Source organism: Talaromyces amestolkiae (genome assembly GCF_001896365.1).
Source record: "Talaromyces amestolkiae strain CIB chromosome Unknown scaffold10.1, whole genome shotgun sequence".
Lineage (NCBI taxonomy): Eukaryota > Fungi > Ascomycota > Eurotiomycetes > Eurotiales > Trichocomaceae > Talaromyces > Talaromyces amestolkiae.
In genome coordinates this window covers 1,111,070-1,135,507 of record NW_024468046.1, presented here as the reverse complement: position 1 = coordinate 1,135,507, position 24,438 = coordinate 1,111,070, and the positions used below count along the sequence as shown (strand labels likewise).

The window sequence follows — 24,438 nt, the reverse complement described above, 5'->3', positions numbered from 1 at the left end:
AAGTCAATTTACGCATGTTCTTAGAGTATGTAAGTTGATAAGGAAAACGAAACTACCCATTCATGTCCCACGGCGACTTTGAGAGTCTGGCACCGACTTCGCCGTCATTCCGAAGGGTGATAAATCATCACCGGCGGAGATTCGGTCTTTCAAGTACCCGATAGTTCTTGTTCCATGATAGAAATGATGTCAGCGTGGAGAGAGTGAAGAGGAAAATATCTTCGGACCCGTTATTTTGCACTGTAAACTTTTCGGGAATGTTTCAATCTTTCGGGCCCGAACAGAATTCCTCTTCTCCCCTTTTAGCCCTTTTCGTTGATCACAGCACTCGTGGAAACGTGCGAATCCATTTAGAGGGTGCCGATCTCCCTATCCTTTCTTAGCCGACAATCCCAACCTCTGTCATAAATTTGACTATCATCCTCAACCTAACCCCGTCGCTCTCAGCAAAGTGCATCAAGTTATTGTACTAGTATATTAATCACCAATCTCGCACAAAAATGGCCGCCTCACCATCGCAAACAGCTGCAATCATCGTGGGAGGAAGCCTTGTTGGACTTTGTTCCGCGATCTTTCTGCGTACAAAGAATGTCCCTGTCATTTTGATTGAGCGTCACCTTGGGAGCTCGCTTCACCCTCGTGCGATGGGTTTCACGGTTCGTACTTTGGAAACTTTCCGTGAAGTCGATTTGGAACGACGAATGCCAAAAGCTGCAGTAAAGGAGAGCGGCAGACCTCGCCGTATGAATGTTGAAAGCCTGTCGGGAAAATGGAATGAGGAGGTCGCTTGGACAAAGCCTACGAATTCGGGGGAAGGAAAACAAGAAAAGGCGAAGCAACAGTCCGAGCCACCGTCAAAAGGCTCTGCCGGGGGACATATAAATCTTTTTGGGGAGACCGAATACTCTCCATGCCACGGAAGCGCTGTTGCCCAGGACGCTCTTGAGCCTGTTCTTCGGAGTCGAGCACTTGAACTTGGCGCTGATATACGCATGGGATGGGAAATGACTCAATGGAAAGAGGACTCTGACGGTGTTATCGTCACCGCAGTGGATCGTTCGGGTTTCGACAAGATTGAAATTCGTGGACGGTACTTGATCGCCTGCGACGGATCACGTAGCTCGATTCGTAATGATCTCGGCATTCAGATGAAGGGCGTTGGGCAGTTGCGTACTATGCGTAGTATTCTTTTTCGGTGTTCAGTAATTAACAAGTTTCTTGATATTGGTATATCTCAATGGATGATTCATAACGACACCATGGATGGATTCCTGACAACCTATCGTGATGGAAGGTGGGCTCTGATGGTTTTTCTAAAAGACGGGCAGTCCCAACTCACTTGGGATATTGACACTCAACGCCGCATGATCCGCCTGGCCGTTGGCGAAAATCTACCGCTTTCCGATGAAGATATAGACTTGATCACCACAGGCCAGTGGGATCTCAGTGCAGAGGTAGCGGAAAAGTTCTCACAAGGCCGTGTCTTCCTTGCTGGTGATGCCGCACACACGCTGCCTCCTACGCGGGGTGGATATGGTGCAAATACAGGAATTGCTGATACCCACAATTTGGCCTGGAAGATTGCTGCTGTGCTGGAGGGACATGCAAACCCATCTTTACTGGACACATACAATGCTGAACGCCGCCCTATCGCACTACTGCGTCATGAACAAACTTTCTTACGTGACGACTACAAGCAATATCTCCCAGCCGAGTCTCCTTGGCGAGAATCGCCAAGGCCCATCTTTGATGACATTGCCATGGAGCTGGGACAAATCTATAGATCTGATGCTGTTCTCTTAGATGAGACAGATCAGGCCCTATTAGCGGATGAACTCGAGACGGGCATGATTGCGAAGCGACCGGAAGTTTGGCGTGGATGTCCGGGGAGCCGTGCACCACACATATGGCTGCTTGGTCAGGATGGCGAGAGAATTTCGACTCTTGACCTATTCGGAAGTGGGTGGGTGGTCCTGTCGGAGGATGAGGCCACGTCGAACACGATTATAACCGAGTCTCTCGCCACATTAAAGGTACCTTTAGGAATAAAATACGTCAGGATCGGCGCGACCGGCTCCTATCGCCCAGAGTTAGACTCTGCTTCTTTTGCAGAGACTTTTGGTATCGGACATCATGGCTTGGTGTTGGTTAGACCGGATGGTTACATAGCCTGGAGAGCCGTAGAGACACCGACTGTTAAAGAATTTGTGGAAGCGCTTTTAAAGGTTTCCCACACTGTTGAAGTCTGATTGAAGCAGCAGGCTCCAGGAATAGGTGGTTTGAAGTCTGGGATACTACTTCGACAAATTATACTCTTCTATGTATTATAAAATTTTAACCAGCAACAGATTGCATGGACATTAATATAGTAACTCCATCAAAAATTCATCAAAGCCGTAACTAACAGCCTTAGCTCAAGGACATGAGTAGGTCGTCGATGATAACACTCTGAGGATACGACTTATGCAAAGAACATGAATTTTAGTCCACAATCAGTAAGACACTATGTATGTGTTATTTAGGTTTGAAACCCTACCATAATACATCGCGAATTCATTCGTTCATTCTAGTACTAAATGAGTATGGATGCCAGTATACATTTCTTGAAAGCTTTGTCGAAATCCTGAGGGTGTTTGGACGCTAGGATGATAATGCGACCACACATCTTTAATACTCTTCCATCATAGATCACAATGTATCGATCCTCGGCGATTAATCCCTTGATTTCTCGCTGTGAGAGAATCTGTTGTTTACGGTCAACGGCAGATGGTTTAGTGTCAGGAGGGGTGAATTGAGAGAAGGAACTGTCATCAGCAGTTCAGAGCATCGTCGATATAGGTCGACAGGCGATTATAATTCATATAGTCATCTAATGTATCATCTAGTCAGTGATTGCACATCGAGATAAGCTATGAGATCAGAATCAGTGGGATAGTCCGCCATTAGGGCTAATTGATTCCCACATTGATCAATCCTATTTGTTGTGCCGCATGGTCAACTGACAGCGAAAGATTGATAGTCTTTAGCTTTTAGTCAGTCTTTTGAATTCATATACAGGAAAATATGTTAAGTAAATAGTTTTCGACTGCGGATAAATTTACTTGGAGCAGAAGTAATGAATGACATTCCAATAGCGCTCGTTGTCCAGCAGGCATTTGATGTATATCGTTTTCTTGTGGCTGTTCGATCTCTTCACCATCTCATGTTATCTCCTGCATTCTGAAATTATCGTCTTTGTCCAACCTCAAGTCCACAACAAGCATAATTGCTATCTGAAGCAATATATTTCCTGGGTATTTTCAAATTGTGCAGGCTGCAAGCTCTATTCGGAATAGTGTTATGCTTCTGCCTTCCATTTGTACCCAAACTGCTCGCTCACTTCTGTCCAGGACATTTAGTTAGCTTTTTTTCAGATTGCTATAACCTAGAACGGCTAACCAAACTTCTCTCAGCCAAGGTCATGAAGTATTACAACCCTTGGTTCTTCACTAGCTTTGCAATCCTTTGCATCGCCATAGGTCTCTATACTATCTTCACAGCATTCGCAGCCTCATTAGACTATTAAATTAGTTTTCAAGCACTGCAGGGCTTAGAATATAGTTTTTCAGCCCAGATACTGCTTCTCATAGCTCAACATGTCCTTAAAGAAAGGCCCAGGCACCTTCCACTTAGCATTTCAACTATTCCTTTCGCGCAGTACTTTGGCAGTACAGTCATACAGAGCATCAGTGGTTCTATCTTCACAAATAATCTATTTAGTAAACTGCTTTCGAGGACACATTTTAGGTCCTAAACAAGTACAAAGACTACTTGATACAGGAAACTAAAATATGCGGGAAATGGTTAAAAAAATCCCCCTCATCATTTAGACAATATCATCATAGCGTACAATAATGCCCTTACCAGTGTTTTTATAAGATGATCCTAAAGAGTCAAAATAACATAGTTCGTGCTGACATTTCTAACACATCTGGAATTTTACAGTCGCTAGGAGCAGGTTAGCATTTTGCTTGCTGCTAGTGTCCAATGAAGAAGACAGTACCAAAAGTAGTGTGAAAGAGGTTGAAAAAAGTGAACGTTTCTTCGACGACAGCCAAGAAGCTTGAATCAGAAGTATTGTTCTTCAATAAGTCTGCTATCAAGAAAATAGGGAGGGCGGGTAGGGTTAGGGCTAGGGTTGCTTCACAGTGAGAACCAAAATAGATAGCAATCCGTCGATGCACAAGAGCACTATTCAGACATGGCTGAAGTTTCTGTCATGCAGGAGTACACTGTCATCATTAAACATCTAGAGAAGTGATCTATCGCAATAGGAGATCCATGGCTGCTGCAGTATGACATCGAGAGGCTATACATGCTGTATGTGTACCTAATGTTACGCTCTCATCGTGCATAGAGCAGCCACATTGAGGTCACAATTTGCGCTTAGGGGTCTCCAGAACCTCCCATGTGTCAAACATCTATTATCTGCCAATTCCAGTGTCTTAGTTAGCCATGGACAATGTTGGGAAAAAAAGAAAAGAAAAGTGAACAATGACTGCGCCACACGTTCATTGCAAGCACTCATCAGCCACAATTGAGTGGCGCTCTCCGAGGTAATCCGCCAACCAGAGACAACTAGACACCGCCAGTTCACTCCTTCGCAGTGACGGACTGGACTTGTTTTTGGCCTGTCACAAACTAGACTCAATCGGAGTGCGCGCTATGCTCGTTGGTCGTCTGACTAGAGACTAAAAGAGTCTCAAGTTAATCGGCGCCCAACACGCCATCGTGCTAGTGGTCGCCTCCAGCAATCATAATGTGACAACGCAGGTCCCCCTCTGGCGCTCTCCACCAACCACTCACCTCCCACCAGCCATCTTCAACCAGTTTGGCCGCCTCAACGTGGGCGCCTCGTCTCATGCAGCTCTCCCAGTGCCTAATGCTATGCTGGAACGATTTTCTACCTACTATGCGCGGCGGGCAGCTTTTCGGCCATATAATCCGTCACTTTTTCCTTACAAGAATCAAGACTCCGTGAATGACACATATGAACTGTTTCATAGCTGCTTGCCGCAAACATGTTCCCTTAACAATTCCAGCAGACGGTTCCTTCCGAATCCTTACGAAAAACTGACAGCGATCCTATGATCTCAACCATACGATGAGACATAGTTGAACACAAGTCCTGAACAGTCAAAAAGGAATTTATTTATTGGGTTTCCTGTGACCTGCGGCGCAGCAGAAGACGAAGAGATGGCGGCAATCAAAGAAACAATAGCGGTGATAGACAAGTCGGGGAAGATGGTGTCGAATGTGAGTCAAGCTATGACTGTTCTAATGTGTAATTGTGACTAATGATGCCGTGTCACTGCAGAGTAAACATTTGTTCGGTGTCTTTAAAGAAGCTCGTAATGCCTATCGCGAACGCAAAGCCGAAATTCGAGCGGTCAAAGACGCCGAGAAACAAGCACAAATTGCAGAACAAGAAGCTCGCCGAATTATGGCAAATCTAGCTCTCGATGATAAGCGATCCGTGGCGTCTTCGAGGAAATCGGGTCGAACGCGGGCGTCCCAGAACCGGCATGCATCAAGTCGGTCACAGCGGATCGATGTACCTTCGCGCTTTCACTACGAACAGGATTTACACCATGGACAGATGATGTACCAGGAACCCAGGTCGCTGCAACAAACGGGACGCCGTCACACTGCACAGGAGATAACTGCCAAAGAATCAGCTACCGCAGTCGCAAGATCGCAATCCAACAGATATGTTGATATGGACCTGGCGTATGGAGAAGCTCATCCATTGGCTTTACAACACTACGAACCGAAACCTGCGGACGAGGATCAACTAAATGGACTTGTTGCCAAAGCCAAGGGCTTGCTGGAGGAGGCAGACTGTGTGCAGCACACGGCTACCGCCACAATGGCCCACTTGCAGAAAAACCCCGATGCCATGGCAGCCGTTGCATTAACTCTAGCTGAGATCAGTAATTTGACTTCGAAGATGGCTCCCAGTATCTTGGCAAGTTTAAAGCTCAGCGCTCCGGGCGTGTTTGCGCTTCTCGCTAGCCCACAATTTCTCATTGCCGCCGGTGTCGGTGTTGGTGTGACTATTGTGATGTTTGGCGGCTACAAAATTATCAAAAAGCTCACTGCAGCACCCACGATTCCGCGGATGGAAGCTCCATTCGAATTTACATCTCAGCCTCAACAACCAAAAGCGCCATCCGCCAGTATCGATGAATTGCTTGAGCTACAGAGTGAACATCTTAGCCATGTTGAGGTCTGGCGACGGGGTGTAGCCGACTACGAAGCAAGTAGCGTTGGATCAACAGTTGATGGCGAGTTTATCACGCCAACGGCCGCCATGATGTCAGGTCTTGACCTGTCGGATCCTACTGTGTTCCGACATCGGGGTCTGGACGTGGAGGAAGGATCAACAACATCTTCAAGACGATCAAAGCAATCTCGGCAGTCCCGTCATTCACGACATACATCTAGCAAGGCAGGTGGTTCCAAAGCCGGTGGTAACAAAGCAAGCGGTTCCAAAGCAGGCGGTGCGAAATCAAGAGCAGGCGAGCCGACAACAAGCGAGTCCAGGAAGAAAAAAACGACTGAACCTAAAAGGTCCAGCAGGTTACGAATGATGTTTACAGCATAGCGACTGGCTTTTTGAATAATTGGATGTATAGATGAGTACAATCTCCTCACTCATGAGTTTTGCATATGTGGAGTTGTTTTAGTTTGTTTAGCGACCTCTGTTTATCTTTCATTTCACCTGATTTCTTAGCGCATTGGATAAGATTCGATGTTTATCACCTAATAGCCAGATATACAAATTACATAGCATCAAAACATGTTTCACTTTTGTGATCTCGGCCTATCTTTGTGGCTCTGCACACCGTAAAGCCAAGATCTATATGTCACAGCATTTCTTCTGTAACCGTGTGGGCACTTCAGAATGATCGAGCACACCATAACTGCCACACGTATCATACCCCGTCACCGTGCGCGAGACCCTCATCGTTCGAGTCTGGATGGGCCGACTACCCAAAAATATCATCACGGCAATTGAATGGCAAATGAATGTAGTAACAATGACATCCTCCAGCGCTAATCCGTCCCCGGCCCACCAGGAGTTGTCTCTCGTCTCTTCACTACCCTGGTATGGGTTTAGGCATGAAATCGCTGGAACCCGCCCGGACCACACGAACTTAGGAACCAGACCCTACTCACAACATGCTTTGGCCCCCATATACCCAACGAACCACGCAACCAACTACAGCGAAGACTGTCTAAGCGTGAACATATGGACAAACGCCAACCCATCCACCGACCAATCCCCCCGTAATGGTTTGGAATCAGGCTTAAGATGTGGCACGGCTGGGTTCAATATTGGCGGACGGTCCAGTAATAGCTCCTATAAATGATCAATAGGGATAACGTATGTACCCACAATTGGCTCTGTTTCGAATCTAAATGATGGAAGTACCATACGTAGTTACTGGGCAAGAGAAGAAAGGGTTATTTTCTAATGGTTTCACAGTGAAGAATACATAGCTGCTCGAAATCTGCCAAATAGCCCGGCAGATTGACAATCTGCCCTAATTTACGTTTGGTGCATTCATGGCTGAGACAACGTAATTCTGCAGTATATGTAGACTTTGAAAGGACACAACTATCTGGTCGGATTGATCATTCTACGCGGCTGATTGGTCTTCCACAATATACTCAGGCCCCCAAAGTATGCACCACGATCGGGAGCTCAAATGTTTAGATACCTCATATTCCACCTAGGGAGACATGCTACATGCTTTTAGGGCAATCGTCTCATAATGATACAGAATTATCCAGCGAGATTGGCTTATTAGAGATGAAACAGCGTGGATGGTGCTCGTCGGAAGCCGTGTGATCCAGGATTCGAAGACCAAAAAGGCCGTCAACCACATCTTATCATGAAAAGAAGCCTAAGGAAGTCTTATATACATTTGGCTTTAGCCATCCATCAACCATTAAAATTTGTCTTTGGCAACTCTTCCTTCACAAATCATGCTTATCCCATCTTTTGGCAGATTTCTATGGCTATCTGAACCAAATGCAGGGCAACTGACATGCCTGTGTTTCTACCTATGTCCTGGAGAAGGCGGATAGCACACTTCCGGGTCTCTGGTTTTGGAGCTGCTGACTTCGCTATCATAAAGAGACCCCATGTCATCAGATACCCGCCTGACACGCTGCCTTGCACGGAGAGACCGAAAGGAGGTCCGGATTTGGGCGCTGAGCAGCATACAAGTTCCATAGCCTGCGGAGCAATGGCTAAGATGTCGTCACCCAATTTCGACAGAGTATGCATAGTTCTGTGAAGCTTTACTTTCATTTGGTCACGGATAGCGGCTTCGAGGTCCGTGGAAAGAATCTTGACCAAGATCCAGTATATGATTTCATACACAACCATTTGAAGAGTTCGCTGATTCGACCAGAGCCTGATTGCCCAGGCATCTTTAAAGACAGCATATACTCCATTGGGAACCATGTCTGAGTCCAAGTCAGGCATTCGCGTGACTAGATATGGTTCTTGTACGGCAAGCACGGCAGCAAGATCCTCAAAGTCGCGAGCGAGCAAACTGGCTTCGTCTAAGATCCCAATCCAAGGAAATCCGACCTTGTACATATTCTCTCTGACCTTCGTAAGTACCGTTACGCACCGCGTGCTTAGTACTCCCATGATCCACGCAGAGGTAGATGTATCTGTGTATCTAGCAGCCTCTTCCTGCAGTTCCAGTATCTCCTCCGGAAATGCCTCGTCACTACGGAAACAGACAATTACCAAATCCTTGCGCACTTGGTTGAACATGCGTATTGCGACGGGTGTAGAAAATTGTGACTTCCCTCGAGCAACCAGTAGCGCTGCCGCACCCCGGACATGTCGAGCCCATGACTCGTAGGCAGAGACATGCTCAAATATTCCTAATGAGATGACTGACATCAAAGTGCTGTCCTTGATGGACTCGACAGGACATGCCAAAGCAGCATTGACATTTCGTATGGCCTCCAAGTATTTAGCGCGTGCATGGCTGGCTAGTTCGGGGTGTTGACTAGCATTGGCTAGTGCAACAAGGCCTACAGCTGACATGCTAGCCACCAACGTTGATTGCTCACCATCGGCATGATAGATGGAAGGAATATAGTTGAGACATCCACGCGCATCAGCGCGGCCGCCGATGACAAAGTGGCGGACAAAATAGTTGACGCCCAGATCGTCCACTCTCGGACTCAAGCTGCAAGTAGGCGGGGCTATATTAGGGGTGGCGGTGGTTTTGGCTTTTTTCTCCTTGACACGTTTGATAGTTTTGTCTGTGTCATTGCGGAATACGAGCTCCCATTCATCTCGATATCCGGGGCATCTCTCACGAAGTCGGATGCATTGTCCACAATGCGGTCGTTGGCGATCACACTGAACACAAAATGGTCGAATTAGTACGAACGAAACAAACACGAGTCAGTAGAAGTCACTCACACGTCGCTTGACAGACCGGCAATTCCCACAATTCCTAGATACCCTTGGGCCAGGCTTATCGTGCGCGGTCATAGCTTAATCGTATCCGTTATGGAAGGATGTATTCGATCACGAACTTCTTGTCTCATTTAATCTTCAAAGGAACGCAAGGACTACCTGAACAGGCAATCTTTAAACACCATCTAAGTCGTGTTGATTCCATCTTTAACGCTCAGGGCCCCCCTGCTGGGTGACGTCCTCGAAGAGATTTGTGTTGTTGGGAGGGGCCATCCTTACGAAAAGTGGTTAGGGCGAGAGATTCTGTAGTTGCGTTTAGGTTTCAACCTTCCCCCCTTTGGAACAGGGCTGAAGGAGGAGCTAACCCTATATTGGTATGCGAGATGTTTGGCCAATGAAACTCCATCATGAACCAACAAAACTAACGAGGAGTTTCTCAGAATATTTTCAGCTACGTACTCCAGACCTGGGTACACAACCTTAACTGTTGTCGATCCCTTTTGAAGAACCGAAAATAAGCTTCACTTTTCCAACAGTTCCCACGTTCTGCCACTACACACGTGTCAGCTCGTCCTTCTAAATATAAGTTGACATTTAAATTACTGATCTTATTGGCCAAACCGCTCAGCGATTCCTGATATGATCAAGATTTACAATCTCATCACCTGCTGTGACTAGAGCTAAATGAACATGGAGGAAATGGCTGAACAGTTCCCCATTGCTATTCCCATCCGGGCATTTGAGATGCTCCACGAATCAATAACAGAGAAGAAACTTAATTATAGACGGTATCCCGTGTATGATAGCAATAAGTGAATCAGGAGGTTGACCAGCATAAAAGGGACCGACTGCTCTTTTGTGTCATCAAACTATTCTAGCATCCAGACCTCATCTTATTACCGGCACACTACACACTCACACGACCACTACTACTATCGCACCATACACTATCGTCGAATCCAAAAAATGGGTAAAGTGACCTACCACGATGGCATCGCCATCCTCCAACTCATCATCTTCCCGGTGCTACTGGTTATAGCAATGCGTATCTGGCACAGAATTGGTTGGAGAGAGGGCGGAAGGAGCTGGCGATTCGTCGTCACACTCTCTCTGCTACGAATAGCTGGGGGCATCTGTGCTTTGTTGACAATCAACAATAGCTCCAATGAGAGAATTTTCATTGCGGAGGCGGTATGCGAGCTAATTGGTATTGCACCTTTGATTCTGACCTACGTCGGACTCCTTGGGCAAATGTGAGTTTTCACGCAAGTGACTCGTCGCAGGAAGATCAACTAATTGCGGAAATTTCTAGTGATACGGAACAGAAATTGAACCCCCGACTTCTAAGACTGACCACCATAGCTGGTTTCGTTGGTCTCATTATCGGCATTGCCGGCGTCAGCATCATCGATACCAATAAACCTTTCAAACCGAACATCGAGATGAAGGCCGCCATAGCCATCTTCCTCGCCTTATTTGTCGTGATGATCTTCTTGACGCTTATACTTGCGATGCAACTTGGGAACGCGATGCATAAGTGGCAGAAGAAGCTGTTCATGGCCATTGTTCTTGGTTGGCCTTTTCTGCTCGTGCGACTGGTATACTCCGCAGTGGCCGATTTCAGCGACGACCAGAGATTCTCTATTGTGAACGGCGACGATACTATCTATCTCTGTATGGATGTTCTAGAGGAGATTGTGGCAATGGCTATCTGTGTGGCGTTTGGTTGGTCGGCTTTGAAGGAGAAAGAACACAAAGAGATTGCTAAGGGTGAGGTAATGGTCAATCTAATGAATAATCATGTATAGTTTGATTATCAGTGTGGCCTTATGAATAGTGGATGTTTCGAAACGTGCTTCCATGAAAATTCATCTAAGATTTGTCAAGGAAGCTTGGATTTCAATCATGAAAAGAAATCTTAGCAATATACATGCGACAATAACCCACCCCTCTTTCGATAAGAATGTACGCATAAATACCTTTACAGTATCAACAGTTAAACCTTCCTATAATTGTTCAAGAAGACGTAAAAAAAGACTACACCAGGAAACCCTTATTGGCTGAGATTTGACCTGCTTAATTTTAAGTAAAAATGTTGATTTGATAGACATGATGTTCTTCTAAAAAGGACATAAGCCCACCGATGATGTGGAATTCCCTAACCTGGCATGCGCGGAGGGCCTGCTACTATTATGAAAGCCTTCAAAAGGTACCTAGATAATAAACCACAAAACTACTAGATATATTTGAATAACGCAAAATATATGGATGCGAGCAATGGAACGTTCCAAATTAGTCATGAAATATGTAATTGAAGGCCGAACTTAGACTAATGTCAACCTTTAGGTCTTATAATTTACACGCCGGGTCTAATTCCTGTTACCTAAGTGGTTAAATCCAATAAAGAGTCCCCCGGAAATTAGAAAATCACCACCAATCCCATCAACATCGCACTTAATGCAGCAAAAGCCCCAGTGGCCAGAGATAGTTGCTGTACCGCTAGTTGGAGTAGAGGTCGACGAGGGAGTTGGCGTCCCTGTAGCAGTCGCATTGCTAGCTAGTATTGTTGCATTCACCGCAGACCACGATTTACAAATGGAGTAGTCGATCAAGCCAGGCACAGTTGAGTTGCCAATGACGAGACCTGGAGTCGATGAGCCATTCGCCGTAACTTCGAATTGGGGCCACTCAACGTCGTCGGGTGACGGATTACCATTTTCGGTCATTGCTGTCCACGACTTCCTCATCTGCTTACTGAGGCTGTACTCCGCAGGCGTAGCGTTGCAGCTCGTATTGAAGTCGAAATCGAGGTTGCCGAAGAAATACGGAAGTTTGGCGGCGCTGCCCTGAGAAGTTTCAGGAAATATGGAGCCATTTGACAGGGAAGCTTGATTCAACAACACTCTTCAGCCCCGAACTAAATACAGGATCTACGTCATTTTGCCTGTAATACAGTGAAGTATCTGTTGAGAGTCTCCAAAATAAACATGACAAGCTGGTTCACACCTCGAATACCTCACTGAGCCTGGCGATGGACGTGGGTATAGATACTAGAAGCTGGAAAAGGCTGAATCACTAGCTCGACTTTAGATTAGTTCGGCTTTTTATTTTTGGACCTGCACTTATGTATACGTGCGTCATTTTATTTGCGAGTCAAGTGAGGTTATGGATATGATCGCCGAGCAGCCATCGACAAGTGGGTCGACATCTCGATTACCATCTTGAGACTAGAACTGGCACTTGGATTTCTCCAGACTGCCAGATGCATAGTACTGTACTATCCAAGAACATAACTCAATTCCACCCTTCCCATGGAAGTCTCACTGTAAGGTTACCATTGGGACGGGCTGTCATTTACTGGATTGATACTGCGGGAAACCTTGTAACTGAAAGCTTGTACGTATTCTGAGTCTACATCTGTACCCCGCATGTAGAATTATCAGATAGGTTTGTACCAACCTCGACTATTTCACAAAGTACGGAGTTAGATTTCTCCATCTATATCTCCGACAGGAACGAACAAGTCTCAATTGTATTTGTATCGATAAAGTAAAATAGCCCGGGGAATCAAAGTTTATGACGTTCATAGGATCGTGGCTCATCTTGCTCAACACTTAGCGCATACTGCTTATGAATCAACTGTTTATCTATCACGTTGCTTTCCTGTTCATCTAATTTGACGACTAACATGTACAGGTACCGGCCACTGTGACCAGATTTCTCGAACTTGCTCTAGAGTTTATCCAAGACCGCATTTTGGATAAATGGCTGACTTCTCCGAGTTCACAGGCCCAAGTGCAGAATGGCTAGCTTTGGAGCCCACGTTGCCTCCACAGCCTGCTCGACCAATTGAGGAACTCCAAAAGTGGACTAATGGCGTGCGTGAAAGTGCCGCAACCCAGGCTATGATCAATGAAGGTGTGTACATGTATGCAAAGGGCGCTGCTAGCCTTCATTGAATCAAGCTTCCATTAATCATAAATCTGTTGACGCTGCTTCAAGATCTTGTCTCTCGAGTTCAGATTCGAGATTATAGTATCATTGCTCGCGACGGTGAAACTCTCGAGGCACGAACTTACCGCCCTGCGCGCTTGCCTCCATCGCAGCCCCTTCCCATATACGTACATTTTCATGGTGGAGGCTTTCTTTTCGGGACTCTCGCTTCCGAAGATGCCACCTGCTCTCGTCTCGTAACTGCTTTAACCGAACGAGATACTCCCATCATTGTATTTAATGTGAACTATCGGCATACACCAGAGTGGCATTTTCCGACTGCCTGGAACGACACGGAAGATGCTTTTATTTGGGTTCATGAGCATATCACACAGATTGGTGGACTCGGTGACCAAGTCTTTGTGGGCGGCATATCGGCGGGAGCTCAATTAGCTGCAAGTTTGTGCCTTGCACATAGCAGTAACGGCGCCAACAAAGCCTTGACTGCCTGTCCAAGCATCCAGGGTCAGGTCCTGATGATTCCCTGGCTTGTCCAATTAGATCATTATGCCCCTCGACAGGAGATGTTGCGTACGCCCGAGGTTTCGAGCTTAGTACAGTGCGCTAATGCGCCGGTCCTACCGATTGAACGCATTAAATTGTTCGCGTCACTGCTTGGTTGTGATGAGGTTCGTGCTGCAGGCAACGATCTCAGATTGAATCCAGGAAATGCAACAAAGAAGGATGTAGCCAATTTGCCTCCCACAACTTTCGGTATTGCTGGGTACGATCCGCTAAGGGACGAGGGCCTATTTTATGCAAAACTCCTCAACGAAAATGGGTAAGTTCATCATGCGTTGGCTTTTTTGATCTAGTTTAACAACTTGAAAGTGTGCCGACTAATGTCAACGTCTTTCGTGGTCTTCCTCACGGATTTTCACTGTTCGGGAGTAAATTATCGGCAAGTCGGAGATGGGACCTGGTAATGGCCGACGGCATTACCTGGGCAATGAACAATCCATTTGTTAAACCTTTTGAAGTGAAGTCTGATTAGTGTATGGAATGTATTGGCACGAGAGTTTTCGGTGACTTTGAATTGACAATGTCACACCGTGACTTCCAAGTTCCACCGTTTTCTGATTAGTCTTGTACTTACCTTGATTCAGAATGCAATGTATCAACCATCTGAATACGTAGGCACCTTCGGCATGTATTTTCGTCCCGTACCAATCGAGTCGATAAATTAAGTAGTATGTCAGAGTGCCAGATGATGAAGAAAATGATAAAGGTAGACTGGGGGCAGGTGGGCCCATTTCACTATGTCGTGTGCTTTACACCAACCCATCCCAGTCTTCGATGAACCTACCTTTACAAGCCGGTGATCCGCACCACTTAGCATGGGGTCTTTTGGAAGGATCCTACGCTGTGTGCATTGAATCCTCCAACCGATGAAGTGATACTACGAGCAGCAAAAGAAGGACTGCAGCTCGGTGAACGGGTTACACTGCAGGATGCTTTAAAACAATCCCCATTCTTTTGAAGTCACATTGTACTGAATAGCTTATAGTCTACCGTTGGATGCAGTCAAATCAGCTCTACTCGATCGTACAGATTTCGAGCAGAAGCTTATCAACAAATCGCTACGAGTAATTAAATGATGATGCGGTACGATGTATGCCGCTGGTCAGTAAAATAAAACAATGTTCTGATAACGAAGCAGATCACATTCAACACCAAAACAAGGTCCCAGTTCCACTCCTTCAGACATGTTGCCGATCAAAAACAGGGTAGCTTTTATGAGAGGTAAGAATCTAACCCCCGCTATCATATAAATCATATTCTCTGATTATTCTTTAGTGTCACTGAAGTCGATATACACAGAACGAACAACAGAGCCATGAACTGAACCGACAATCCGACAAGCGGAATTTTGATCGATTACGCCAGCTGGATAAACGAGCAGAACGTCTCATACGATGCAATGGGCCGCCATGCTAACAGCGCTGTAATATCAAAACGATCATGGCCGCTAAGAATATCGAGCCACGATTTGGCGATATTCTCATTGTACGCACAGGTTACGTGCCAAAGTACATAAGTCTGTCTACGATGGTAAAGGAGAATCTGAAAGCCAGTCACAGCTGGCCCGGTCTTAAGCAAGATGGGTCTAAGGCTCGGTGGCTCTGGGCAAGACAATCTGCGGTTATTGCGGCTGGTAACCCTGGTTTGGAGTGCATTCGTAAGTGCCTACTGTCCCTTTATCATAATTATGACATAAATGGCTGATGAGCGAGTGGTATAGCTGCCGCAGACGAGAATGGCAGCTCCATCCTATCCCTTTCGCGGGCTGGGGAACCCCGAGTGGAGAGTTGTTTGATCTTGAGGTGTAAACGGAGGAATAGGTGGACGTTCTTTTTTACGAGCGTGCCGCTCAATTACAGTGTGTACTGTGGCTTCGCCGCCGAATGCGATGGCTTTATTCTACGGTATTTACGTAAGCATGATGATAGATTTTTGTGTCTGTGAAATCATATCGCGGTAACTACCTAGTTCATAATTAATAACCACAAGTCACAGCTCCACCCTTCAATCAAAAAACAGCAAATGTTGGTAGTTAATCAGCCCTCCTAACCTTGATGACAACCCCATCCGTAGGCGCCTGCGTAATCATCCTCCTTACTTCTAGCTTCTTCTCCGGATCCTCCAGCTCAAACTCAAACCGATACACAAACACCGCCACAAAGATGGCAAGCTCCGCCCTCGCAAATCCCTGCCCAATACAAGCGCGGGGCCCATGAATAAAGGTCAAATGCGCGTAATTGCTAATCGCGCCACCGCTGTTGTTGTAGCTAACCGGCTTGTTGGTGGCCGGGTCAATGTTAAGCCAGCGGTCTGGGTTGAAGGTCTCTGCATCTGGGCCCCAGAGGTCAGTGTCTTTGTTTGTTATTTCGGGGGCGACGAGGACGTGTGTGCCCTTAGGGATGAAGTGGCCGGCTAGGGTTGTGTTGCGGACTGATTCGCGGGAAGTGAATGGTGCAGAGGGATGGAAGCGGAGGACTTCATTGGTGAATGCCCATAGATAGGGTATGTTGGAGTTGTTGTTGCCGTCGATAGAGGCGAACAACTCCAAGAATGCGTGTTTGATATCACCGTTTTCGTCCCTGATTTCTTTGATATCGTTCACTTCCTCAAACGGAATACGTGGCAGAGAGTTTCGAAGTTCTTCTCGAAGCCTTGTCTGGATTTCAGGATGTTTTGATAGAACATATACAGCCCACTGAAACGCCGACGCAGTCGTCTCATGGCCCGCACCCAGAAAAGTCATGATCTGATCCACCAAATTGTCATCTGTAAAACTGCCATCGCGCATCGCCACCGACAAGATATCCACATCCACGTGTTTGGCCTCTCCTTGCAACCGCTTCTTCTTCATGGTCAAATGTTCAAGCGCTGTACTCCGGATATACTTCATCGCATCATCCACGACCTTGTTCTGAGGGCTCGGAATACGGAAGTAATATTTGAATCCAATGAAGAATAAACATACAAACGCAACGAAACGCTGAACCCCAGTGGGAAGCATCACCATGCTCTCATAGCGACGCGCAAGTTCATTGTCGGCGTTGGCGAGAGTGTTGAAATCGTAGTCGAATCCGGCTAGGCCGATGATATCGAGCATGGCTCTGCTTGCCCAGGTGCTGGTTTTGATCGTATCTTGGCCGATTTTATTAGCTTTGATCCCCTTGTCGATCTCGTTGGTCATTTGGATGGCCTTGGTCCAGAACAGGGGATATAATTCCTTGATGTGCCGGTAGGAGAATGAGGGCATTAAGCTTTTCCGTTGTGCCTATTGTGATTAGCATATATTAAAATAATTTTTTCAAGGGTTAGAGAGTAATACCTTATGCACGTCACCCTCAGCAACCAACAAGCCCTCCCCAGTCACCTTGCTAAGTTGCACACGCGCTATCTCCGGGCGTATGAAATCATAACTCTTATTCACCAAGAGATCAGCGATGGCCTTGGGCGACAAGACCACGATCCTCTCTGAGTTACCAATGACATAGTATCTAAGCAAACCAGGGTTTGGAATGGTCTTTTTCCATTGTCGCACCTTTTCGACTGGAAAGCGTAAGTCGACTGACTCCGTGTTGCCATATAACCATGATCGATTCTGTTAAAGTTTTAGTCTTGACGCGTGTAAAGATGTGGATGACACATACTGATGGAGTAGGAATTTGCTTCAGTGGCGTCAAATATGCTGGATACAGAATCCCGGTGTAAACAAGCCTGGCTACCCACGCTATGAGGACGAATGTAATTGTCTGGAGGAAGTATGAGGAATAGAGAGAGTATTCCGGTGCGACTTTGACAGTGGCTATTGCAGCGATAGCTGCAACGAGCGTCCACGAAACCATCTTTTCAGCTGCAAAGAGTTGATGATACTCTTCAGTCAGCAGTTGATGGATGTCGGATTGTTGATGGTTTTAAAGATCGTTTTTGATAGATCGGCTTAATCTCGGCTGTCGGCTGTCGAAAAAGTACGCTCCTTTCCTGTTTGGGCTAGGGTTGCGAGGTGTTTGCGACAAAGTCGAATCAAAGATCTTAGCTGCCTACCACGCCTGATATATTATTATCCTTGTACTGGAATTTTCCGCCAGAAGCTTGATCACCTGGGCATGTCCGTGCATTTGCTAGACTTCATCATAGATTATTTATTGTTGACGCTATAACACCAAACAATCTACACGATCTATATTCATCTACCGAGGTGGTCCATCACAGATTGCTAGATGGCTTCTTCAAGAATTTTGTAGCACCACGATGCGAAAAGCCCCATCGAATCTGATTCGCGGCGCTAACCTCCAAATCCAACTCCTCCGCCCACGTCCACGGCAGACTAGGGTTCTTCTGGAACGATCTTCCAGCCAGCGCGAAATCCAGACCGTCCTCTTCCAGCAACTTGTTCGCCAGCTTTGCAGTGTTAATGCTGCCGACAGTTCCGACCAGCAGTTTATCACCAACGGCCTTTTTAATTTCGATTGCAAAGGGTGATTGGAAGCCGGGGCCGCCCTTGATCTTTTGTGCGGAATTGTTGCCTCCGGAACTGACGTCGAGCAAGTCAACGGCACCTTGGTCGACGAGAGCCTTGGCCAATTTCACGGACTCCTCGACTGTCCAGCTAGGTTGACCGGCTAGGCTCTCCTCTACCCATTCCGTGGCTGAAATACGGAGGAAGACGGGGTAGTTGGGACCGACAACCTCACGCGTCAACTGCGCAATTTCAAGGGTCAATCGAATACGATTCTCAAAGCTGCCGCCATACTCGTCTGTACGGTTGTTGGACAGAGGCGACATGAACGAGCACAAAAGATAACCATGCGCGGCATGAATCTCAACAAAATCTGCACCAGCCTTGAGAGCGCGCTTGACTGCGGCAACCCACGCCTTTTTCAAATCCTCAATATCCTGCTTCGTCATCGCCTTGGGTAGCGGGAAACTATCCGAGAACGGGATATCGCTTGGTCCAACAACAGCATTGGGCCAACCGCCATTCTTCTCTAGCGCGATATCACCCATTGATAGCCACGGCGCAACAGTGCTCGCCTTGCGACCTGCATGCGCTATTTGCACGCCGATTTTTTGGTTCTGGCTGTGCACGAACTCAATGGTTCGTCGGAGAGGCTCGATTTGAGAGTCTTGCCACAGGCCCAAGTCTTCGGGGGTAATGCGGCCTTCTGGGGTGACGGAAGTTGCTTCGGTCATCAGGAAACCAGGACCGCGCTGGGCGATTCCGCCCAGGTGCGCGATGTGCCAGTCGTTCATGTGGCCATCTTTGGCGGAGTATTGGCAGAGGGGAGATAGCTGTATGCGTTAGTAGTCTAGAGGATAGACGATAGAGGGAGGAGGTACATACACCAATGCGACTGTGGAATGTGACGCCGCGAATGGTCAATGGCTGGAAAAGCTTGGGCGGGATGCTTCCATCTGACTGAGGGTTTGCAGCTGTTCCTGCTGGGGGATCTTGCTCGGGCGAGAAGTAAGAAATGCCTTTTGCGGGCGTGTTGGGGAGGTCAGGGGGGTTGTCGCGACGAGGCATTGTGTTATTACCTAAAATAGAAAGACAATCAATGTGTTATAGTTGTTATAGAAGCAATGCAAGTCAATTGATGAGACTAGGGTATTTATATACTATAGAGCACCGAGGCAAAATATATGATAGCGCCAAGCTTCAAAACCACCCCACTCTATGATCATCATGGAATCACCGCATGACAAATCAACGAGCTAATTTTTCTGCTTTTTGAGGGGCAAAGTTGCGCTATGACATGAAGTGAGTAGGTTAGTTCCATGTAGCCACATCTTTGCATGGGCAGAAAGTCTGGAGGCCCGAATTCGGGACTTCATAAGGTCTTCGGAGGGTCTTAATAAGAGTACTATGGGATGATGGCATTACGATAACCTAGATAGTAACTACCGGGTACATAGTAAGTTTCTTATCGGGCGGAGAATCGCGACAGACTTTGCTCGCGTAAAGCCGGGCACATTTTGGCTACTGACTAATCCTGTGCTTCGAATCAGTATATATCTTCAGTTGCTTACAGAAAGTCTCCGAAATTTGAAGAAAAAACTCAATCAATTCGGCCAAATGGCAAATGCTGATCGCTCAGTCGCTATGTAACAGACCCTCTAACCCACTCCATACTCTAAGTTGGTGGCGTCAAATCGGCTCTCGCGGCTGGCGGAGACTTGCACCTTTTCATCCCAGAACCACGCACTGCAGGTTGCTGTGACCGGGCCATCCCAACTCGTACAATCATTTAAAGGTTTGCAATTCGTGGTTGTTTATTCTGGTAGTCTGGTCCACAATCAGTCTAGGTCGGACTTCAGACCTCAGAATTACGAAAACATACCTTGCCATGTCTTGAGGGCTGCCTCCTCGGCATCGTGCTCCCACAGTATTTTACGCGTCTTCTCATCCACCCATCGGTCAGGGCTTTCTGAGCTGCCCTTCATCGCCAGCCGAAACATCTCATCCCGTTGTCGCTGTTCAGGCCCATCCGGAAGATGTAGAGCGACACGGTTCATTTTGCCGGATTGTTGGACTTGCTCGGCTCGTGCTTTCCTTGAGAGCTGATATGCTTCAAGGGCAGCGGGAATCTCTTTTTTTGAAGAGATTTTTGAGAGTATTGCTCCTAAAGCACCGGCATCCTCGACTGCTTGAGCAGCTCCTTGCGCGACATATGGGCTGGACCTGTCAGTTTGCGTCCGATAGAATATCAAGGGTCACTTACAGCATTGGATGACATGCGTCTCCGAGCAAGGCTACTGATTCTTTGACCCATGTCTTGAGAGGTGGGTACAAATTCAGTTTCCATTCCATAATCTCGTCATCTCGGACATTTGCAATAATTTCCGTGACTCTGCTATCCCAGCCAGCATAATCATTAATCATGTCCTTTTTGGAGCCTTTGATGGTCCACATATCGTCAACTGTTCCACGATCGGGGTGGAGAAGGACGACATTGAAGAGTTCGTGATTCCTCAGCGGATATGCCACTATATGCCGGCCTGGTCCGATCCATCGTGTTGCGCGTGACTGATCGATTATTTCTTTCAGAACAGGATGCGAAAGCATCTCTTCTCGGGTCAGGATGATTCGATATGCGGCGTCTCCTGTGGCCTCGACTTTGATCGTATTGTCTTCAAGTAGTTTTGGTCGAATATTTGACTTGATGCCGTCTGCAGCTAAAACCACATCTCCACGAACAACCCTGCCATCTGCCAGGATGACCTCTGTCTTGTCAAAATTCACATCTACCACATGCGAGTTGACGAGGAGTTGGACGTTGGGCAACGAGAGGGCCTTGTCAATCAATGCGTTGTGCAGGTCCGCGCGATGAATAGTCAACTGGTCACCATGAGCCGGATTACAAGGTATGCATGCAAGCAGACTGCCATCTTGCCACCTCCGGATGTCGATTTGCTCTAATAGGGTTGCCTTTTCTCTATATGATACCCCCCAACCTGTAATGATCAGCCTAGATCCGAGCCAGGAAGTAGTATAACTTACGGTCTAGCAATCTGCCCATATTCGGCGATACTTGAATTCCTGCTCCCACTTCCATCAACTGATTGACAGTCAGTATCACCTCAAGGATGTGTCTGGATTGCAATACCTTTGGAGCTGATTCGAGAATGGTAACATTGTGTCCTCGACGTCCCAGACTTAGGGCAGTTGCAATTCCACCAATGCCTGTAAGCGTCAGCTTAGTCTAAACCGATCGCTTCTTTGATTATATACCTCCTCTATAAAGATAAATTAGTCACCGGCGTATGAACTCGCATGTATTCAAACTTACCCAACAACTATAGCATTAAGCGGCACTCTGGCCTGCGGCTCTTGCTGTGTATTCATTGTACAGTATTTAGAACGGAATGGTCAACGATGATGACTAGCGACAAGGGAAGAGAGAAGTAAATAAATAAATAAGGAAATCTTGTCGGGGAGAAAGAAGCAATTTCCCCACGCTCCTTCCTGTTTTGTTTCTTTGTATGTCAATGCGTGCCTTGGTGCCTGGAGACGGGCAATTGTCAAAGAACAACTGCCGAGTCTTTTTTCCCCCAACTTCTTCTTCCAACAACCATCTGCTGGACCCCTATTAATCATACGGCTACCAGCCAATCTGCTTGCTTTTTGCTTTCAGGGCAGACGGAGCTGACCCCCGGCTAATAAACGGCGCGGCTTAAGGACTGGGGTAAATTCACGAGAGATCCCACATACTACGGCAATTGTGTGGATCTCAACAGCCGACGAATGTACACCGAGAGCTCTACGCCAGTGACACAGACGAGTGCTCATTAGAGTCGTCATTTGAACGGATAGGTACTCATTGAAATTTATAATTCTCAGCTGCACGATTAAGTGCATATGGCCCTTGCGCAACAGCCCTCAGTCAGCACGCTAAAATGTTGACATTCCTACATGGCTATTCCGTACGTGATTTGATGACAGTCATCAAAATGATTGAAAAATGCAATGCATGTATCACGAGTGATATGCTCCACTACGACCAAATTGGTCAATCCTCCAAAGTATCTCGCTGGTAGAAGCGACTCATACGATACTTGGTCTCACCTGTGTAACGAGCCAGATCTTGCAATGCCTGCGTACCCTCTCGCTCAATTGTTGCGCGAATCTCGTCACTGCGAGGTGTAATACGGCATTTAAATTCATTTGGCCGCATGTTCAGGCCATTCCTATCACCATTAGTAAACACTGTCTGCAGGCATACTTCAACAGCGGTTGACCACTTACGTATAATCGAAAATGTCAAGAGGAATCTCATTTCCATTCTGGTCGAGACCCTTTTGGAATCGGAATCCCCATAACAAACGAGCAACAGTGATGAAAGTTCCCTGCTCGGCCAGACCCTGGCCACTGCACACACGACGGCCCCAGCCGAAAGTCATGTAGCCTCGCTCGCCAGGGAAGGGTCTATACCATTCGCTATCTTTGAGATACCGTTCCGGAATGAACCGGTCTGGCTCGGGGAATTCGCGGTCGTGGTGATGGATGGCCCAGACATTTCCTTGGACCCATGTGTTCTTTGGTATGAGCCAGCCCTATACACCCGTTAGGGTTCCTACCTTATCCAAAGCCTAGATCTGTGTACTTACCTTATAATAGTCGTCTTGGATTGGAGCATGAGGCTGCCCTCCAATGATGGCCACTGATCGCCAACGTAGAACCTCTTTCATAAAAGCCTTGACATACGGAAGATTTGCCTCATCCTCAAACGTTGGACTCCGGTGAGGGCCGACCACTCGATCCAGTTCCTCCCATGCCTTTGGTAGTACCTCAGGGAATACACAACAAGCTAATACAAATGTAATCAACGTCGAGCTAGAAGTATCGCTACCCGCTCCAAATAAGTTCCCAGCTAATGACGAAATCTCTTCTTTGCTGAGATTGTATTTGGGCGCCTCGTCGAAGATCTTTCGAGAATAGCACTGTTCTTGTTCTGGGTTGTCTGCGGCTTCTTTGGCTAGTGCGTAGAAAAAGTGCCGCCCCCGGCTGCGAGTACCGAGGCCATGTTTCCAAGGCGCGATCTGGTTGGGAAATTTTGCCAGGACTGAGTTCAGCGCAAGGTGTCAGCAGGCCATGAATCTTTATCAGAGCTGTGCAAGATGCAGCTTACATGGAAAAGTCTCCAATAACATCGGAAACTTTTTCCCCGGCACATTCAAATCAGCAGCCTTATGCATAACAGCAATAACCTCTGTGATTATCGGATCCATGAAACTATCAACCCGGCGTCCAAACCCAATAATTGATACCACACTCGTGGCATACCTCTCAAAATGCTTAACATATTCTTCCGGGGAGCGCAGCAAATCATACGCAATGATCTTACTCTCATCRTTCTGAAACCCGCGATAACCACGCACTTGCTGCAATCCAACACCCATATGAGTCAGCTTGCGATGCAGCCTCCATCTATCGCCATAATACATCGTGACAAGGTTCGATTGCCCCGTCCCCAGCTCTCCAAACACGACCATCCGCGGTCTCGAGGCATAGATACCAGCCCGCTTATCGAGCAATTCACTCGCAGCCCAAGCATCGCAGATCCATATCGTGGGATTCCGACCGATCCAGAACGTTATCATTGGTGCATTATACTTTTTGGCAAGCTCCTCAAAGTAGATCCAGGGTTTGTTGTCTGGTAGGGAGTATGTGTTTCCGACGATGGGCCAGGGGAGGGGCCCGGGTGGCTACTCGAATTAGCTCCCTATATACTTACATGTAGGTGTATCACGGTTGAGGACTGACCATTTTGAAATGCAAGTATAGCATTCGAGCATAGTCAACCGCCAATACAACAGTCAGGCCAAAGACCAGAGCTGTGAAGATACTTCCTGTGCCGAACTCGGCAAGGGCGCGTTGCAGCTGCATCAGCGCGAGGACATCTCCTAGCTTGTCGACGAACATTATGCTGTTT

At 47.1% G+C, this 24,438-nt stretch overlaps 6 protein-coding genes across 6 annotated transcripts; 3 read left to right on the top strand and 3 right to left on the bottom strand.

Annotated features, from left to right (window-relative positions):
• Window positions 1–500: 500 nt before the first annotated feature.
• BHQ10_005876 (uncharacterized protein) lies at window positions 501–2,249 on the top strand (the record flags this gene model as incomplete). Its single annotated transcript, XM_040878399.1, has 1 exon — window positions 501–2,249. The coding sequence occupies one exon, from the start codon at window positions 501–503 to the stop codon at window positions 2,247–2,249; it is 1,749 nt and encodes a 582-aa protein (XP_040734380.1).
• A 2,986-nt stretch (window positions 2,250–5,235) lies between these two features.
• Window positions 5,236–6,646, top strand: BHQ10_005875 (uncharacterized protein; the record flags this gene model as incomplete). The annotated part of the gene is made up of 2 exons (XM_040878398.1): window positions 5,236–5,295; window positions 5,357–6,646. 2 exons carry the CDS (start codon window positions 5,236–5,238, stop codon window positions 6,644–6,646), a joined length of 1,350 nt encoding a protein of 449 aa, XP_040734379.1.
• A 1,392-nt stretch (window positions 6,647–8,038) lies between these two features.
• Window positions 8,039–9,574, bottom strand: BHQ10_005874 (uncharacterized protein; the record flags this gene model as incomplete). Its single annotated transcript, XM_040878397.1, has 2 exons — window positions 8,039–9,439; window positions 9,503–9,574. 2 exons carry the CDS (start codon window positions 9,572–9,574, stop codon window positions 8,039–8,041), a joined length of 1,473 nt encoding a protein of 490 aa, XP_040734378.1.
• An 891-nt stretch (window positions 9,575–10,465) lies between these two features.
• BHQ10_005873 (uncharacterized protein) lies at window positions 10,466–14,486 on the top strand (the record flags this gene model as incomplete). The annotated part of the gene is made up of 5 exons (XM_040878396.1): window positions 10,466–10,752; window positions 10,812–11,269; window positions 13,289–13,417; window positions 13,502–14,273; window positions 14,324–14,486. 5 exons carry the CDS (start codon window positions 10,466–10,468, stop codon window positions 14,484–14,486), a joined length of 1,809 nt encoding a protein of 602 aa, XP_040734377.1.
• A 1,560-nt stretch (window positions 14,487–16,046) lies between these two features.
• BHQ10_005872 (uncharacterized protein) lies at window positions 16,047–17,850 on the bottom strand (the record flags this gene model as incomplete). Its single annotated transcript, XM_040878395.1, has 3 exons — window positions 16,047–17,279; window positions 17,334–17,606; window positions 17,656–17,850. The coding sequence occupies 3 exons, from the start codon at window positions 17,848–17,850 to the stop codon at window positions 16,047–16,049; spliced, it is 1,701 nt and encodes a 566-aa protein (XP_040734376.1).
• A 361-nt stretch (window positions 17,851–18,211) lies between these two features.
• BHQ10_005871 (uncharacterized protein) lies at window positions 18,212–24,428 on the bottom strand (the record flags this gene model as incomplete). The annotated part of the gene is made up of 11 exons (XM_040878394.1): window positions 18,212–19,297; window positions 19,350–19,543; window positions 20,347–20,681; window positions 20,728–21,460; window positions 21,507–21,564; window positions 21,613–21,689; window positions 22,572–22,693; window positions 22,752–23,059; window positions 23,114–23,568; window positions 23,635–24,211; window positions 24,270–24,428. 11 exons carry the CDS (start codon window positions 24,426–24,428, stop codon window positions 18,212–18,214), a joined length of 4,104 nt encoding a protein of 1,367 aa, XP_040734375.1.
• Between the last annotated feature and the right edge of the window lie 10 nt (window positions 24,429–24,438).